Source organism: Lactuca sativa, chromosome 1 (assembly GCF_002870075.4).
Source record: "Lactuca sativa cultivar Salinas chromosome 1, Lsat_Salinas_v11, whole genome shotgun sequence".
NCBI classification, from domain to species: domain Eukaryota; kingdom Viridiplantae; phylum Streptophyta; class Magnoliopsida; order Asterales; family Asteraceae; genus Lactuca; species Lactuca sativa.
The window spans coordinates 150,083,737-150,102,583 of NC_056623.2; the positions used below are offsets into that span (position 1 = coordinate 150,083,737).

At 38.9% G+C, this 18,847-nt stretch overlaps 1 protein-coding gene across 1 annotated transcript; it reads right to left on the reverse strand.

Moving 5' to 3' along the window:
- Nucleotides 1-13,611: 13,611 nt before the first annotated feature.
- LOC111916343 (putative disease resistance RPP13-like protein 1) lies at nucleotides 13,612-18,836 on the reverse strand. Its single transcript, XM_023912002.3, has 2 exons — nucleotides 14,939-18,836; nucleotides 13,612-13,918 (listed from the first exon to the last, which is right to left on the reverse strand). Exon 1 carries the CDS (start codon nucleotides 18,679-18,681, stop codon nucleotides 14,944-14,946), a length of 3,738 nt encoding a protein of 1,245 aa, XP_023767770.2. The 5' UTR covers nucleotides 18,682-18,836; the 3' UTR covers nucleotides 13,612-13,918; nucleotides 14,939-14,943.
- Nucleotides 18,837-18,847: the final 11 nt, after the last annotated feature.

Here is an 18,847-nt window from a genome sequence, read left to right on the forward strand (position 1 = left end):
AGAAGGAGCTCAACATGAGACAACGACGATGGGTCGAGCTACTCAGTGATTACGAATGCGATATTCGTTATCATCCGGGTAAAGCCAACGTAGTAGCAGACGCCCTAAGTCGGAAGGAATATTCTGGTCGCAAAGTCAAGTCATTATCGATAACCATCCATTCACACCTGACTAAGCAAATTCAGGCGGCTCAACTTGAGGCCATGAAATCTGAAAATGTGTCAAGTGAATCCCTTAGAGGAATGGACAAGAATTTAGAAGCCAAGGGTGACGGAGCTTTATATTTCATGAACCGGATCTGGACACCGAAGCATGGTGGCTTCCGAGACTTGGTCATGACCGAGGCGCACAACACTCGGTATTCCGTCCACCCAGGTTCAGATAAGATGTATCTGGATCTTAAGAAGCTATACTGGTGGCCTAATATGAAAGCAGAGATTGCTACCTTCGTAAGTAAATGCCTTACTTGCGCAAAGGTTAAGGTCGAGTACCAGAAGCCCTCTGGTTTATTGCAGCAACCAGAGATCCCGGAATGGAAGTGGGAGCGGATCACTATGGATTTCATAACCAAGTTGCCCAAGACAACGGGTGGACTTGACACCATATGGGTCATCGTTGATAGATTGACCAAGTCTGCACACTTCCTGCCTATCAAAGAAACCGACAAGATGGAGAAGCTTACGAGATCATACATTAGGGAAATCGTACGGCTTCATGGTGTACCTATGTCCATTATCTCCGATAGAGATAGTAGGTTCACCTCAAGATTTTGGCAATCACTACAACATTCCCTAGGAACGAGGCTGGACATGAGCACAGCCTACCATCCTCAGACCGACGGACAGAGTGAGAGGACCATCCAAACTCTAGAAGATATGTTGCGAGCCTGCGTGATTGACTTTGGGAAGGCATGGGATACTCATTTACCCCTTGTCGAGTTTTCCTATGATAACAGTTATCACACGAGCATCAAGGCTGCTCCATTTGAAGCTCTCTACGGCCGTAAGTGCAGATCCCCTCTGTGCTGGGCTGAGGTGGGTGATACCCAATTAGCCAGGGGGCAAACTTCCGACAGTACTCTCACCGGTCCGGAGATCATTCGGGAAACAACAGAGAAAATCGTTCAGATCCGTGAACGATTGAAAGCCTCTAGAGACCGACAGAAGAGCTACGCTGATAAACAAAGGAAACCTTTGGAATTTCAGGTGGGAGACCGAGTCCTCCTCAAAGTCTCACCCTGGAAGGGCTTGATACGCTTCGGCAAGCGTGGAAAGCTTAATCCGAGGTACATAGGGCCTTTCGAGATTCTTGCAAGAGTCGGCCCCGTAGCTTACAAACTCGAACTACCAGACGCACTTCGTAACGTACATTCTACATTCCACGTATCTAACTTGAAAAAGTGTCTATCCGACGAGACTCTTGTAATCCCACTCGACGAGATCGAAATCAACGAGAGCCTCAACTTCGTGGAAGAACCTATAGAGATCATGGACCGTGAGGTCAAGCAGACAAAGCAAAGCCGTATCCCTATCGTGAAGGTTCGCTGGAATGCCAAGCGAGGACCGGAATTCACTTGGGAACGTGAGGATCAGATGAAACTGAAATACCCTCACCTTTTTGCTTAGTTATTTGTAAATTCTAGCTTGCTTAAAATTCTAATTTCGGGACGAAATTCCTTCTAACGGGGGGATGATGTGACAACCCGATATTTCGAGTCAATGTAATGTAAAACCGATCAAATTTAGGTCAAAATGTAACCTTCCTAAAATCTTATTCGGATTAAATAAAGTAATAGGAATCATATCAAGGTTTGCGTACATAAAAAGAACGTCCAAATCTGACCTCGGACGAGGAAGTTATGAATTTTTGAAGAAATTCCTTAATCACGTCATTTTAATAAATAAATAATAAAAATGATTTCGGAATTTGCCAGCGGAATCTAAACGAAAGTTGTAGATCATGGTCTCACCTTCGCGTGGATATAAAGAACGTCAAAAACGGAGTTCGTATGAGAGAGATATGAAATTTTGAAGTTTATTTAAAATAAATAAGAATTTAATTATAAATTCCCGGTAATATCCGAAGAGGAGTCATCGGATTGGACCGAAGTACGCCTTGCGTACCTTCATACGCCCCGCGTACTGAGATCGAGGGTCTCGGATCGTCCACGTCGCACTATCCGAAGAGTTCTAAACCGTCCGACCCGTCCGAAGCTCCGACCCGTCCGACCCGCTGTCCCGTCCGACCCGCCGTCCCATCCGACCCGCGTACCCAGCAACCCGTCCCATCCGAACCGAGGCAGTCGAGGCTTCGGTCATGCATGACGTACGCGTACGCGCTGCGTACGAGCGTACGCCCCGCGTTCGGAGGCGGTTCAGCCTTCCTATAAATAGGATGCGAGGCTTTCCGAAAATGTTGCTCATTTCTCTCCTCTCTCTCACAACTTTGTCTCGTTTTTCGTGCCCGTTATAACCCGAAGCTCTGGTCTTTTTGCTCAAGTCCCGAGGGTCGATTTTACTCCCTAGATTCCCGAGAATCCCGAGAAAAATCCGTTTTCTGAGACGAGACTCTGCCCGGTTTTCCATCTCGCTTTCTTCAATCAATCAAGTGAGTTTCATACCCCTTAATCAACCTGTTAAATATTCTAAATGCTTTTATATGCTTTCAAAAGGGGGGGGGGATACAAGTTAAATACTTATAGTTATTGTTTCAACCACACGTGATTGTACTAATCACATGTGATTAATAACTAGGGAAATCAGTGGTTTTATCACTATTCAAACTATCTATCAAACTGTTTTACTTCTAAATGTTTTCCAAACCCATTTACTTTTCGAATTTACACTGCAACTGTGTTTTAAGCAAATGTTCCTTATACTCAAACTGTTTTAATCAAATCTACACCTTCAAATGGTTTTATAGATTGACATCAAGTCAATCTTTCGTTAAAAATAATACTTATGTTTCAAATGCCTTATAAATACTTATTTATGCTTTTATATTACAAATTGCATGCCCATATATGTATAGACGTATAAATAATGTTTAAAGGGCTTAGGAAGGCTATCCACCTTGTTTCCTTTTCCTCGATTTGGATGTGGTCTGATAGGATTTCGGGTGACCATCCGAAGGTCGTTTCCATATTAATTATATATCAAATATACATATATAGACATAAAAGTACTTCCATAATCATACGTACTAAACACACTGTTAACAAGTTACCATCGGGGTAACACAGAATCACACTATTACAACTGCTAGATCAATGAGTCAGTTCATTCATGAGTCTATAATAGGAAGAGAATATATACAACTATACTACGAGAACATATACAACTATACTAGAACAAGAAACATTTCATCACACATGCAAGAATACGATAACAAATGTGATCCACTGTATCGGAGCATGCCTTAAATGTCATGGCCCGAGTTGTAGCCAGAATTCTCTTGGAGGGAGAGCGTTGAGTTTGCGTATAGATCTATACTGGATTGACTATCCTACACCTTGCTGCTAGCTACAGCCGGACCTGCAGGTCTGCGGGTGCCAAACGTCATTCCGTTATTACGACCGTTCTTTATGTCGTTGTTATCAGTCGATAGTATGGTGCAATTATCACATTATACCTTAATATAAATCCGGTTTAAGGTAGTAGTAATTAGTACAACAGTAGTTCTTATTATACAAAACTACAGTACTACAATGATTTACCCATTACATATTTTGGTGATAATCTCACTTAAGCATTAATGTACACACTATATTTTATCAAATGATAGTTATACTTGGGTAATCACACACTTTTACAACAGACGAGTTTACAAAACAGTTAAGCCTTGGTAGAAGGTTACTTTTATAGAAAATATAGGATTTTCTGAGAGATTCAAACTTTTGCAAATACTTTTAAACATTTATTTACATTTTTACAAACTTATACATTGGGACAAGTTCAAACGTTTTTGACAATGATCATTGACACTAAAATACTTATGAACTCACCAGCTTAATGCTGATAAACTCTTTCAAAATAACTTGTATTCTCAGGTCATCAGTAGACAGGTACCGATGCCAGCTTTTGAGATGATGGAGCGTACTCAAGACTCATCATTTTATTATTTTGATTTACGTTATATTTTTGGTGTCTAAAACTGTACAGAACACGCATGTATTAAATTTATATATTTAATGCAATGGATGATGTTGTTTGCCTATTTACATTTACTGTGTTGTGATTACCTTACATGACGTCCTCCGCCCCAGAACGTTTCCGCCGTTCTTGGTTTTGGGGTGTGACAAAAACAAACTTATAAGTTTAAATAACTTAGCCCAAAAACGGGATCGGACGAGCTATAGACGGGTTTTATGGACGAAATGGGTTTTCGGCGATGGACAACTTCGGGTTGTCACATTATCCCCCCGTTAGAGGGAATTTCGTCCCGAAATTCAAACTTTAGATGCGACTCAAGGATTTGGAAAGAGATACGGATACTTCTACTCTGTTGGACTTTCGCGCTCTCAAGTGAATTCGAGTTCTAGTGTGGCTTTCCGGCGAATCTTCACTATTGAGATATGACTTTGTTTCGTACGTTTGGTCTTTCGATCTATAGTTTTGATTGGTTCTACCATGGGGTTCAAACTTTCGTTGATTTCGGTCTTATCGAAGGAATTTCTAGGGTTTCATCGGGTAAATACTCCTTAAGGACAGAGACGTAGGATACCGGATGGATGCTGCTAAGTCCTGAGGGTAGTCGGAGTCTGTAGGATATGGAATCAATCCTAATGAGGATTTCGAAAAGTTCTATATTCCTTGGGATACATGTTTCAGCATGTAACACACCATCTTTCTCATTGTTGGCTACCTTGATGGAGGACGTTTCGGTTACTAATTGAGGACTATGTTTATGAAGAGATTCGAATGAATAGGTAACAGTTTATCTTTTAGGACTAGAATTGAAGAAGAATTGCAAGCAGAAGGGTTGTCGAAGAGGAATATACCTGAGGCAACGGTGGGATCGGCGGCTGCCTCACCTTGTCCTATAGCTAGGACTCTTCCAGTGTTGCCAGTTGTTGCTGCATTGGGGCAGTTTCTCTTATAATGCCGACTTTACCGCAACCATAACAGGCCTGAGTGATGCCCGCTCCGGAAGCTTGATTTGTTGGTGTTTTCAACTCCGCGCAAGGTGACCCTCTTGGCCACAATTTTTGCAAAATTTTACACGATAGGGACCGGGGATGTAGCGGTGGTAACTGCACTGGTTACACCACGGGAGAACACCGGCATATTTGGTGATAGGTGCTTGGGTTGAGGAACCGATGACAGATACGGCGGCAGGGGTAGTGGCAGCGTGGACTGCCACCATCTGTTGTCTCTTCGAGAACTCCTGTGAGGGCTGACATTTCTCCCCCGCCACCCAAAACTTTCTTTTCTCACCACTTCTTTCTGTCGGTTCAGGTGTGGTGGCTGCTTCCTCTACATCCTCACTATGGTCTATCAAAATTTACGCTAGGCATTTGGCGCTGTCATATGTATCCGGCTTCGTAGCTAAAACGTTTCCTTTGGTTGGCTGGGTCAACCCCCAGATGAATCTCTCTACCTTTTTGCTCTCCAGGGTAACCATCCCCGGACAAAGAAGTGCCAAGTCGTCAAACCTTGAAGTGTAAGTTGCGATATCGGAACCTTTCATCTTCAGGTTCCAGAGTTCATGCTCCAGCTTCTGAATTTCACCCCGAGGGCAATACTCTGCGTGCAGAAGTTCCTTCATAACTTCCCAACCCATAGCATTGGCTACAGGTAGAGTTAGGTATTTGACTCGGCCGTTCCACCAAGTCAGAGCTTTATTGGTGAGAGTGCAAGCGGCAAACTTCACCTTGTCAGATTCTGAACAAGCACAAATCTCGAAGATAGATTCGATCTTCTCTAACCACCGAGTTAGAGCAATGAAACCTCCTGTGCCATCGAAGAATGTGGGTTTCGCGTTCATAAAGTCTTTATAGGAACACTCCTTTCGGTGTCCCTGGCTACCTTCCTGGTTTTGAGGGTGGGGACCACCAACTGAACTACCGGGGTTCGTTTGCGACATGGCTGTCGTAAATGCTGCAGTTATAACTGTCTGAAGGGTTGCTAGGTCGATTTGAAGAGAAGGTGGTGGTGGAGGAGGATTGTTGTTGGTCTTTGACTTGGGTCTCTTTCTTTGAGGCATCTTGATCTAATGAGATCAGGAAAGAGAGGATGGTAAGTCCTCTAAATTGAATCAAGAGATATGAAACAAGGGATATCTCTTTACGACAGGCATAGAATTCTATTTAAGCGATAAAGTAGGAATGAATTTTCAAAACAGATACACTATCGCTAAAGGAATGATTGGAGAGCAACGCTGGGATGAGGATTTCTATAACGGATTTGGCTCGAGAAATACTATAGTATTTCATGTCTCGCTGCAGCGACGACTCATTGTTTGGGTATTGGGTAAGTTTTAGGCATGCCGTACACCACAGTCACTCCCAAGCACATGTTGGCCGTGTATCGAATGAATATAGTTGGCTAGGCTATATTGATCCTAGACACGACTACATAACTGCCCAGGTTTAACCGCAAAGTACAACACCCATTTACTTATGTTTTGTTCTACTTGTAGTTACGGATTTCGACGGTCGGGTATACTTTTGAAAATACTTATATTTGAGGTATACTTTTAGTTCAGAGCACTTAGGCCCTTTAGTGTTTATAGTTTTATACCATGTAAGGTTTGGTATACTAGTTCACTATAAACAAGGGCTCTGATACCAATCTGTCACACCCCGAAAACCGAAGGCGGAAACATTTCCGGGGCGGACTCCACGTTGAGTATCAAATCCAATGTACATAGTAAACAAGTAAACAACCATTACATTACATATTAGAATTTACATCTGTGCAAAAGTAAAGTGTTACAAAAGTTATACATATGTATATGTGAACAAAAGTAGAGACGAGTCTTCTGTATGCTCCGTCTTCTCCAAAAGATCGCGGGTACCTATCTAATATGGACCTGAGAATACAAGCAATTTGAAAATCAGCATAAAGCTGGTGAGTTCATAAGCGGTTGTTTTCTGAAAATGTACCAGTTTCCTTTAGCTTTCTAAAAAGGTTTGTTATCCAAGAAAATCCCATATTTTCTTACGTAAAACAGTTTAGTTATCATTTGTTACCAATTCGATTACACGTTGTATGTTACCCCAGGAAAATCCCATATTTTCCTAATAGTTTAGTTATCTGAGTAATTACACGTTTTTGGTTATGTTCAAATGTTATCCCAGGAAAATCCTATATTTTCCTAAAAGTAAGTTTAGTTATTAAATCCCAATGTAATGTTTGATTACCTTTTATACTTGTTATATTAGCTAGGTATTCTGATATCCTAATTGTGTTACACTTGAATGTACCTAGATGTGTATCTTCATTTTCGTATTCTTATCCTTGATCATGTTCATATTCGTATTTTATATTTGTGTTCGTATTTATATTGGTAGTCCTATTCGTATTCGTATTCGCATTCGTATTTGTATTCCTACTCCTAATCCTAATTCTAATTCTATTCGTATTCGTATTCGTATTCGTATTCGTATCCCTATTCCTACTCCTAATACTATTAATATTCGCATTCGTATTTTTATTCGTATTCGTATTCGTATTCGTATTTGTATTTGTATTTGTATTCGTATTCGCAGTCATATTCGTATCCCTATTCCTACTCCTAATACTATTTGTATTCGTATTCGTATTGGTATTCGTATTCGTATTCGCAGTCGTATTCGTATCTCTATCCCTACTCCTAATACTATTCGTATTCGTATTCGTATTCCTATTGTGCTTTCGTATTCGTATTAGTTCTAATTGATGATTAGTATGAATTATTCGTAGATTATGAAATATAATTTAGATTGTAACATTTTATCAAGAAGTCTATGATTAGTCTGAAAGCTAACTTCGAAATTCAAACTATTTGATAAACACAGTTTTCGATATTAAAACATATAGAATATAGACATTTAAACTGAAAACAATAAGTATGAGTACAAGATTTCCTTGTATTTTTGCCTGTATTCCCCCCCCCCCCTGAAAACATTTGAAAAACATTTGAAAAAGGGTAGGGGTATGAACTCACCGGTTGAGGAATGCGTTGGTTTGGATCCTAAACGTAAGTTCTGGGTTTGCAAATGCACAAGATTCCTATGTATTAAGAGAAGATACACATTTGTATCTAATTAGGACTTAAATTATTTATTTGTTAGGGACAAACACTTCTAATCGCGAAAACACTTCATTACAAGCGTTTGGAGGGACCCGGGTGGCATTTGAGGACACATAAGGCTTGGATATGGAGTTTACTCTTCAAGAGCAAACACCCTTATGGAGTTTTCGGCCCTAAGACCAACTCCACATGAGTTCACGGCCGTGAACTCATGGGTGTAGGATTTATGGTGCTAAATGGCCTTATATGACTTGGGAAAATTAGGTAGGATTAAATCTAAGGCCTTGGAATGGATCAAATTCACTTATGGACCATTTATTGGAGTTTACGGCAGTAAACATGGAGTTTACGACGGTAAACTCCCCCACACTCAATTCTTGATGTTTTGTTGGTCCTTAATTAATCATATGTGATTCCAAATAATTCTACAAGCCTTGTATGGAATTTAGGGTGTCTTTTAACATAAGTTGAGGAGTTTACGGCCCATGACCCCATCTCATGGCCGTGAACTCCTTAGGGGGGTGTTCTAACATGTTTTAAGGCTTCTAACTCGATTGTGGTTACTTCTAGAATTTATCCCAAGGCTTATGGTGTGTTAAAATGGCAATTTAACACCTTAGAAGGAGTTTACTCTCCATGATAATGAGTTTACGGCCCAAGCATGTTCTTGGGCAGTAAACTCATTTTTACTCCTCTAAATTGATGGTCAAGGTGTTCCAAGTCCAGTTCCATAATTCTATAAGTCATATCTAAGTCTCAATGGTGTTTTGGAAGGGTTTAAAGGCATAAAAACCCCTTTTATATGTTTTCACGGCCCAAAGGTGTTTCGGGGCCGTAAACACATGATTTTGGTCCTAAATCATAGATAAATCACGAATTTGAAGGTTAAGGATGATATACTAGGAGTTGGGGAAGATACCTTGATGATTTGAAGCCTTAAATTGATGTTTTTGGACCCTTAGATTTGATTTGAGGAGAGAGGTTAGAGAGAGAGAGAGAGAGTAGTGAGAGAGAGGAAAGGCTTCAAATGAAGTCTTTTAAGCCTTAAATAAGTCCTAAGTTCGGGACACGATGTAATTCTACCCGATACCGACGTTAAACGGGACTTTTGGTCGCACCCGATTAAGCTATCGTAACCCGGCAGGATAGAATTTGGAGATTTTCAATTTAATGATTTTGGGCCATTTTCATGAGTTTCTAAAGGATTTGAGTACTTATAAGATTAAAACAAACTTATAAGTTTAAATAACTTAGCCCAAAAACGGGATCGGACGAACCGCTATAGACGGGTTTTATGGACGAAATGGGTTTTCGGCAATGGACAACTTCGGGTTGTCATAGTATTCATGTGATAATATCAAATGAGGACTTGGAATTTTATAAGGCCAAAGTATTGTGTGGTTACTTGAACTATTATTTTGATATTATGATTGTTTAACCACCTCTAGGTACTTAAATTTGTCAATCTTTTGTAAACAATGACTATGAGACCTTATTTCTCTAACATCCCATTTTTCAAGTAGCTTCAAATTCATCCCTCGGATTTTAATTATGTCACTTTTGGCCCTTGGTTTGGAAGGAAGTGGCAAGAAAGGACCAAGCATGCAAAGGTGGCAACAGGGTGAGTACGCTGAGCGTAAGCTGGGGTACGCCCAGTGTAGAAGGTTAAATGGTCGCGGGTTTTGGAGACGTACGCCCAACATACGAGATGTACGTCCAGTGTACGCTCAGTGGCACTAAACCCTAGTTTTAGGGTCAATCACTATATAAAGAACATGAGGGCTTGAACCCTAGCCCCTTATCAGCCTCCCCAACCTCAGAAAAACCCTAGAATGTCTCATCCCTTCATTCTTTTGTGATATTGATCTTAAGAGGCCATCTTGGTGTTTTTAAGCTTGGAAGAGGAAGGAAGAAGTTGGCAAGGAAGGACTTGGGAAGTTTGAGCTCATAGATCAGGAATGGCATCATCATTTGAGATTCTTTGGAGGTATAAAGTTCATAACTTTCCTCAAGAATGCTTAGATCTAGAGTAGTGTGGTTTTGAAGTCATTTTGGTCCCAAGTATAGATCTTTGTGGTTCAAATCCTATTTCTGGATTTAGAGTTGCCACTCTCAGTTCAAAATAAGTCCCTAAGGCAGAAAGTTGCCATCTTGAATGCCTTATTGGATTCATGCATGAGTTAAGATCATTTCTTGGAGAATGGAATGTTATTTTGGAGTTTGGGCTTATTAGGGTCATGCAAAGTGACTCTATGGATTAAGACGTTGAAAAGGACTTGGATCTGTGATTGTAGCTTCTGGATTAGAGTATTAAGCACTTAATGCGAAAGTGACTTAACAGGGGAGTACGTTGAGCGTACATGTAGGTATGCCCAGTATACGCACCATTTTTCTTGTACGCGTAGCGTACATAGGAGTACGCCCAACATACTCCTCAAATATGGGCCTTACGAGGTTTAGGCCTCGGTTTTGGTCATGTAGGGTATTTTGGTTCTTTGGGCCTTAGTGGGCCATCAAAAGTCAGATAGTGTGGGCCAAGAAGATGTTTGGGCTTAGGGTAAGGCCTATTAGAGGGATTGGGCCCAATTTAGCAAATTGGCCCATTCGTGGGCCACTGGTGGGCTTGGAAAACCTACCTAGTGTTGTGTTTTGTCTTGGGTTGGCCCTTAGTTTTGGATCATACTGGGCCAGGGGTAGAATAATCATTTTACCCCATGCATGGATTAAGGATTATGGTACGGGACCCAGTTGCTAATCAGGTATATTGATCGGTATTGATAGCTCAGGAAGTGGACAAGGCAGCAGCTAAGGATTTCATTCGGGAAGCGTCTGCATTCGAGGTGAGTTATCCTCACTATATCAACAGGGTCTACGGCACCAAGGTCGGCCCTTTATCGGATTTGTATCAGGGTATTTGCTTGAAATGTTTATTGATTTCCTAGATCTGCATCCTGGTAGTTAGGATGATATTATGTTTAGTGACCTGATTTAGGTCGGTATCCTGGTATATAGGATGATGCTATGTTAGTGACCGGTTAGGTCTATATCTTGGTTATAGGATGGTTGCTTTGTTAGTGATCCGTTAGATCGGTATGATTATCTGTTATATACATGCTAGCGTATGATAGTTAGGTGCACATGATTATTTGATTGGTATTAGCATTGGGTTGAGGCGGGTCCTGCTTCGTGCTGTAGGCCAACATACCCGAGGCGGACCGAATAGAATGTAGGCCCAGGAGGGCACATAGTCAGGCTGAAGGCACAATGAGCGGTCCGGATAGGCTGAAGGCCCCAAGAGGGCGGTTAAGACGTGCCAAAGCTCAAAGAGTGGGCCAGATAGACTGAAGGCCCGGTGTGGGGGGTCCAGTCATACTGTAGACTCAGAGAGTGGACCAGGTGGACTGAAGGCCCGGTGCGGGCGGACCAATCACATTGTATACTCGAGATGCATGTTGTTATGTGTTTGTTATATGATATGTTTATGGTTGTATGAGGTTGGTATTTTGGGGGTAACTCACTAAGCCTTCGAGCTTACATTTATCGATTATTGTTTAGGTACAACAGATGACCACGAGAAGGCGAAGGCGTGACCGTACACTTCCTCATAATTTGATTTGGATTTCTGGGATACTCTGATATGAAACTATTTTGAAAAAAAATTTGTAATAACTATTGGTATTTGAAATGTTTTTAAAAGTTTAAATTTAGCATGATTTTTATGGATGTTATAATTTCCGACTTTTTGCAACTTATGATTTAAAAATGATTTTCTAAATATTTAAATATTAATTAGAAAAAAGGACGTTACATCAAACTTCCCACACCATTTTTAATAAGATAATTAAAGAAAATAAAGAACAACAATTAAACCTTTCATTAACTAAAAAAAGTGCTAGACGAAGAGAGAAACAAAATATAAGAGTGAAATCAATACTAAATATGAAAATAGATAAAAACATGTGGTGGGGGATTCGATTGTTTACACAAAGCAAAGTCGAGAAAAGGAGATGCATGCGAGTGGTACCACACCACCACGGGGTGGTATTCCCCTCGGTACCATACTTTGTGCAACACTTTTTTCGAGTTCCTCAGATCAACATGAAACACTCACTGATCAACATGAAACTCTCGCTGAAAGCTTTTTTAGAGATTATGTTTAAGAATAAACCTCAAAATTTTACACTTTTTAAGATAGTTTTTTGAGTCAATTATAGCAACCACTTTTATTATACTAATTTTTTTAGATTTGTGTGTTGTACATGAGTAGATTAGATTAATCGTTAAAAAAGAACCTCAAAGCCTTAATTTTTTTTTTGACTTGTTAATTTGTTTAATTTTAATCCCCAATATTAATTTAATGTATTGTAATATATTGATTTTATTTACTATTATTGTTAAATACTTAAAAAAAACAGTAAACGTGCTTAAAAATAACAAATTAAAAGAAGAACATCATCAAAAATTTCGTTGAAATAGGGATAAATTAGTTCATTAATTTTTTTTAAGGTGATAATATGATCTAAAGAAACCAAATATGTTCTTACCTTTTGTCTCCACCTACACAAATATAAAAATCAAAAGAATAGACTAAGAGATAATTAATGCATTTTACATATCATTATTTTATATAAAATAAAGAAAAATCAAAAGAATAGACTAAGAGATAAGTAATACATTTCACATGTAATTATTTTATATAAAATAGAGATATGTAGTAACAAAAAGAGTAAATTACACGAATGATCCCTATGGTTTGGGGTAATTTGCGCGTTTGGTGCTTAACTTATTTTTTTAACTCGGAAGGTCCCTACAAATTGTTTTTGTTGTGTGCGTGGTCCCTTGTTAGCACGTTTGGTGCCGTGTGTGGTCCCTTGTCTAACCTAAAAACACTATTTGACATTGATTTTTTAATTTATTTAAATAAGATGGGGTATGTAATATAAGGTAAGATGAGATGGAAGTGGCGATGGGATGTATTTATTTAAATAAATTAAAAAATCAAAGACAAAATAGTATTTTAGGTAAGACAGGGACCAAACATACAACAAAAACAATCAGTATGAACATTCCGAATTAAAAAATAAGTTAGAGACCTAACGTACAAATAACCCCAAACCATAGGAACCATTTGTGTAATTTACTCTAACAAAAAGGATGTGGATATTTAATTTCTCTATGATTTAACTTGATATATTTTTGCATCATATAATTAATAGAAAGATAATATCATATAATTAATAGAAAGATGTAATTAATAGAAAGATGATGGAACAGATTAAAAAGGCTATAGATAGCCTTGCTCCAACTTTCACGGAAGTAAGGGGAAATGAGTTTATTTGTAGACTAAACCCTATAAATCTCGTATACCAAAATGACTAATTTTGTAATTTATTATTGTTTATTTATATATAAAGATAACCATTTCTTGTACTGTGCATTTTTTTTATAAACTACTTTTAAGTAAAATCCCAAAACAAACTATGTTTGATAATTACTACATCTAAGTACAATTCAGTGAACCTATACAACACTTCATCCACCATTCATCCCAAATATGGAATTTGTATTTGGTATTTACTCGAACCCTTGATTGTCTTATAACTTTTTTCAACGTCCATCCCCATGCGTATTTAGCTGATTTGCCTCAATGACATCATGTAGACAGCCTTGGTCCAACGTGCACCTGTAGAAATTGAGCAACTACCTAAGAATAAACTCATAATTTATAGAAACATGCCAAGATCACATAATAATATGGAATATTCTAATATGATTTCATAAACAATCTCTATAATCAATAACTAATGCAACAAATAAGTTGTCATGATATTTGCACAACTCTATAGTGTGTAGACTTACATCGTCGTTAACATACTGATCAATTATACTGGGAATAGCCACACAAAAAGACAATTAGTCATGCTATACAGAGTTTGACCATATTTTTTTTTATTTTACCAAAACAGAAAAGGTTTTAATGTCAAATGGATATATTTCTAACCTAGAAACCGATACAAATTTGTAAAGAAATCTGAATTGATGACCAAATAAAAGGTCAAATTTTCTGGAAAAAGTCCAAATTGTAAACAATTTTGGTATGTTTTCTAGTAATTTATTCAACAGTGCACAAGTTCACTTGAAGCCGAGATTAACAAAAACTACAACATGACAACGAAAAGGAATACACAAAGAAGTGGTGCAATGAAGATAAAATAATACAGTTGCAACAAATATACATAGCAAGTTAATGGTAAAAGTTCTACAAAAACCGAAAAGCTATTCAACTGCTGCAGTTATAGTTTTCTCTTATTTTTGTACATGTTTTGATTGTTAGTTCAGTATAAAATTAGTATTATCAACAAACCAAAACAAACAAGTCTCAAAATTAATGTTCCTAATACTTTGGGATAGTTATTGAAAATATATATATATATATATATATATATATATATATATATATATATATATATATATATATATATATATACACACACATACACACAGAAATTGAAATCTTACTTTATAAGGAATATCACATTTATCAAAAAAAAAAAAAAATGTTGTGGAGGCCGCAATACTTTGGGATACAAGCTGTAGAACCCTCTTTCACGTTTGTTAAGAAACAATGATTATAATAACATTATTGAAATGAATAACCACTCTTACGTAAGAGACACAGGTGATGGGAAAGGAGACGACATACCTTTTCTACTTCCACACACCTATTGTCACATTTGATGGGTTGTAAATGGTCTTAAGATCTCCAAGCTTTGGGCAATTATAAATTTCAAGTCTTTTAAGGCTGGGGAGGTGTTGTAAGACCTCTGAAAATGATTCCACATCCATAAAACCAAAAAGCGCTAGAGAAACAAGAGATGGTGGAAGAAGAAAAGTTGATGATGATGAAGGAGTAGTACAAGTATTCCTCACATCGTCTGCCACTGCAAATGAAACCACTCCTGAATTTTTGCCAAATAAGCATAGGTCAACTAGTGAGGTAGGAAAACTTTGCGGACCCCACTCTGACATGGGCTTATTTAAGCCTCCTATCGTTAGTTTGGTTAAATTAGGAGGCCACACCCCACAAGGAAAGGAGTAATCCATACTTGGACACTGATGTATCTCCAGTTCTTCCAAAGATGCGAAACTTTGAAAATGCTGATGAGGAAATGACTTTAGATTCTTGCAATAACTGATCTTAAGATATGTTAAGCGAGACAAACTGAAGTCTTTTGCTGGAATGGGTTTGGGTTGTAATTGTATGTTATCACAATCACCGACTATCAATTCAGTAAGAGGGGATGGGTGCTCCTGCACTGCTGAGAAGGTCAAAGATGTCACTGAATCACAATCCCCGATCATCAAATTCTCAACACTATTTGGACAATTGTAACTATCCAATGTCTCACAGTTATAAAATTTCACAGATTTAAGTGATTCCATGCTGATCCCGATATTAGCCTCTTTCTCGGCTGATGAAACCAAGTTTTTACAATTTGTTACTTCCAACTTCTGTAAACTCACAAGACTCTTGCATGCCTCTGATTCTCGTTCCCACAAGTATCTCAGTTCATCACAATTTTCAATATAAAGATGTTCAAGTGGCCTAAGATGCATTAAATATTCTCCATGTAGTTGAGTAAGTCCTTTGACATTTAACATTTTTAATTCAACAAGTGATGAGGACAAACCAACCATGCTTCTTAACACTGCTTCGGAACATTCTTCAATATATAAAACCCGAAGTGAAGGTATCAATCCGATTGAAACTTCAGCTAGTTCTGAACAATTGGCTATACGGATCTCATGAAGACAAGGAAATGATCTAGGAGCTCCATGTCCGTCACCACTATTAATTGACCATCTCTGCCAGCCTTTCATATCATCAAATTTCAGAACTTGAAGGGATGGAAATGCAATGCAAGGATTAGAATTAGCAGGTGCAAGGAACTCAAAACCCACGGTCTGCACTTCATTCATACTTTCAACAATCAATTTCTTAAGACACCCTAAACATCCAAGTGTTGGTAGATGTGTACTTCTACAACCACGTAATGTAAGCTTTGTTAACTGATCAAAGGAGGGATCGCCAACCCAAGTAGGAAATCCCATTCCGTTGTTATTGAAAATCTTGAGCTTTTTTAACTTGGGATGAGGCCTTAGTTCTTTAAGTACTTCATATTCAATCATCTTATTCCGAGAATCATCAAACACATCACTCCATTCCATCTCCAAAACATCAAGACCTTTCTTTTGATGTAAGTTGGCAACCTTTGCTTCTATTGGATTTTTAACTGTGTCAAGCCCCTTAATCGAAAGTCGTCCTTGAAGATCAGATAGGCCCTTAAGATCGGATATTTTGAACCCATTACCTTCTTCAATAATAACCTTGGTTAGAGTTTGTAGACTCATCAACCCACCAATCCCCAAGGGCATCTTGTTCAATTTCGGAGTATTACTTATATCAAGATGTCGTAGGTTTATTAACTTTGCAAAATTTTTTGGCAAGCTAGATAACTCAAAACAATCATGAACCAACAAGGTCTGAAGATTATAAAGCTCACTCACTTCTTCAGGCAAACATGTGATTCCGGTATAAGAAAAATTAAGGTACCGTAGATGCTTGAGATTACCAATGGATTCTGGTACCTTCCTGATTATCTCACTATCTCCGTACATGTCATCCAAGCCCACGACACTTAGCACCCTCAGGAATTGTAGTTCAAGAAGAACCTTGTCCAAAGAGCCGTCCTCCCAACCATCTGACATGACTAAGAAAGTTCTCAAGTATTTAGCTCTTTGTAATTCAATAAACTTTCTATATGATCCAGATCCTTGACCTACAAGTGAAAGATGACGAAACTTATCAGAAGTTTCATTCATGTCAGATACATCCACCTCACCATCCAATCTAAAGGAAAACTCTCCTGCAACACTTGTGGCCAAGTCATTCATCAGGTCATGCATTGTATATTCTAAGTCGTCATACGTTGACTGTTGAAAAAAGGACCTTGACTTTAACTCTTCAAAATACTCATGACCTAAATTCTCCATTGACTTGTTTCCTTTTGATTGGGACAAAAATCCTTCTGCCGCCCACAATAGGACTAACTTATTCTTGTCAAACTCATAGTCCTTGGGAATTAAGGAGCAATATGCAAACAACTGCTTGAGATGTGGAGGGAGATGATAGTAGCTTAGTTTTAGAGCCGGAAGAATCTTATTTCCATCATCTATATCCCATATCTCACTCTTCAACAACTCCTCCCATTTATCGCCATTTCGATTTCCCTTCAAGACCCTCCCAAGTGCTGTCAAAGCCAAAGGCAATCTACCACATTTCTGAACCATACCTTCACCAAACAACTTAAGTGTTGGATGTTTGTCAAAGTTTTTTTCTCCCAACGCGTGTTGAGCAAATAACGACAGAGCATCTTCATTTGACAAAACTCCTAACGGGTAAGTTTGTTGCGAGTCCATCACTGATGCAACTCGAGTACTCCGGGTTGTGACAATAATTCTACTTCTAGGTGCCCCTACAAGAAGAGGACTTTGTATTTGTTCCCACTTACTGTCGTCTTCGTTCCAGACATCATCTAGAACAAGTAGGAACCTTTTCTTTGAAAGTTCTTCTTTGAGGGCCACATGAAGCAGATCAAGATTAGCAAAATCTTTGTTTTGACCTGTTACTGCTTGAAAGATAGCCTTGCTAATCTTAAACACATCGCACTCTTCAGAAACACAAACCCATGCCCTGACTTCAAAGTGATCTTTCACTTTCTGCTCGTTGTATAAAACTTTGGCAAGAGTGGTTTTGCCTATTCCACCCATTCCAACTATGGACACTACGCTAACATTCTGGTCACATCCTTCATTTCCCAACAACTTTCCCAACAATTTCTCTTTATCCCCTTCCCGACCCATTATTTTGGACTCATCGACCAGTGAAGTTTGCTCCAAACGTCTCTCTGTTATATTTGACCTTTCAACATTCACATTCAAACCCAAATCATTTTTCTGGTCAACAAGATCACGCAATTTGATGGTGATCTTTTCTAGCTTAGAACTCATCTGCTGACCATACATAATGTTGCGAGGACTGAAATTAGTACAGCATTTTGGGACGAGCTTCAATACCTTACTAGTGCTGGTGCTGGCTTGAGTTTCTTGATTCAACTTGCGTCGCAGAGCTTCGGTGGCCAAATCGTCGAGTACATCGTCAATGTCGTAAGCCAAATGATGGAGATCGTTCACCCACAGTTGAACAGCTCTCTCTTTTATTTGCTTCTCGGTTGCATCAGCGAGCACGGCTTGGATCATGGGCAGGTTTTTCTTCCATTTGTTCAGCTGAGAATCGATTCCTTCGGATCGAGCAAGCTTAATGTCACCAGAGATCAGCTTCTCACACAGCACGGTGATAACGGCGCTAACAACGATTTCTGCCATTGGAATTTGGAGAAAGGAAAGATTCGGTTTTTTGCTTGAGGGCTTTGATTTCAAGAGATTAGAATTTGCAGATGAGAGAAAATGGTGGGCGGATAAGATATTAGTGGTGGAACTCACTCAACATGGGTCCATAGTTATCCTTGATCGGGTCCGTCCTTTCGTCTTT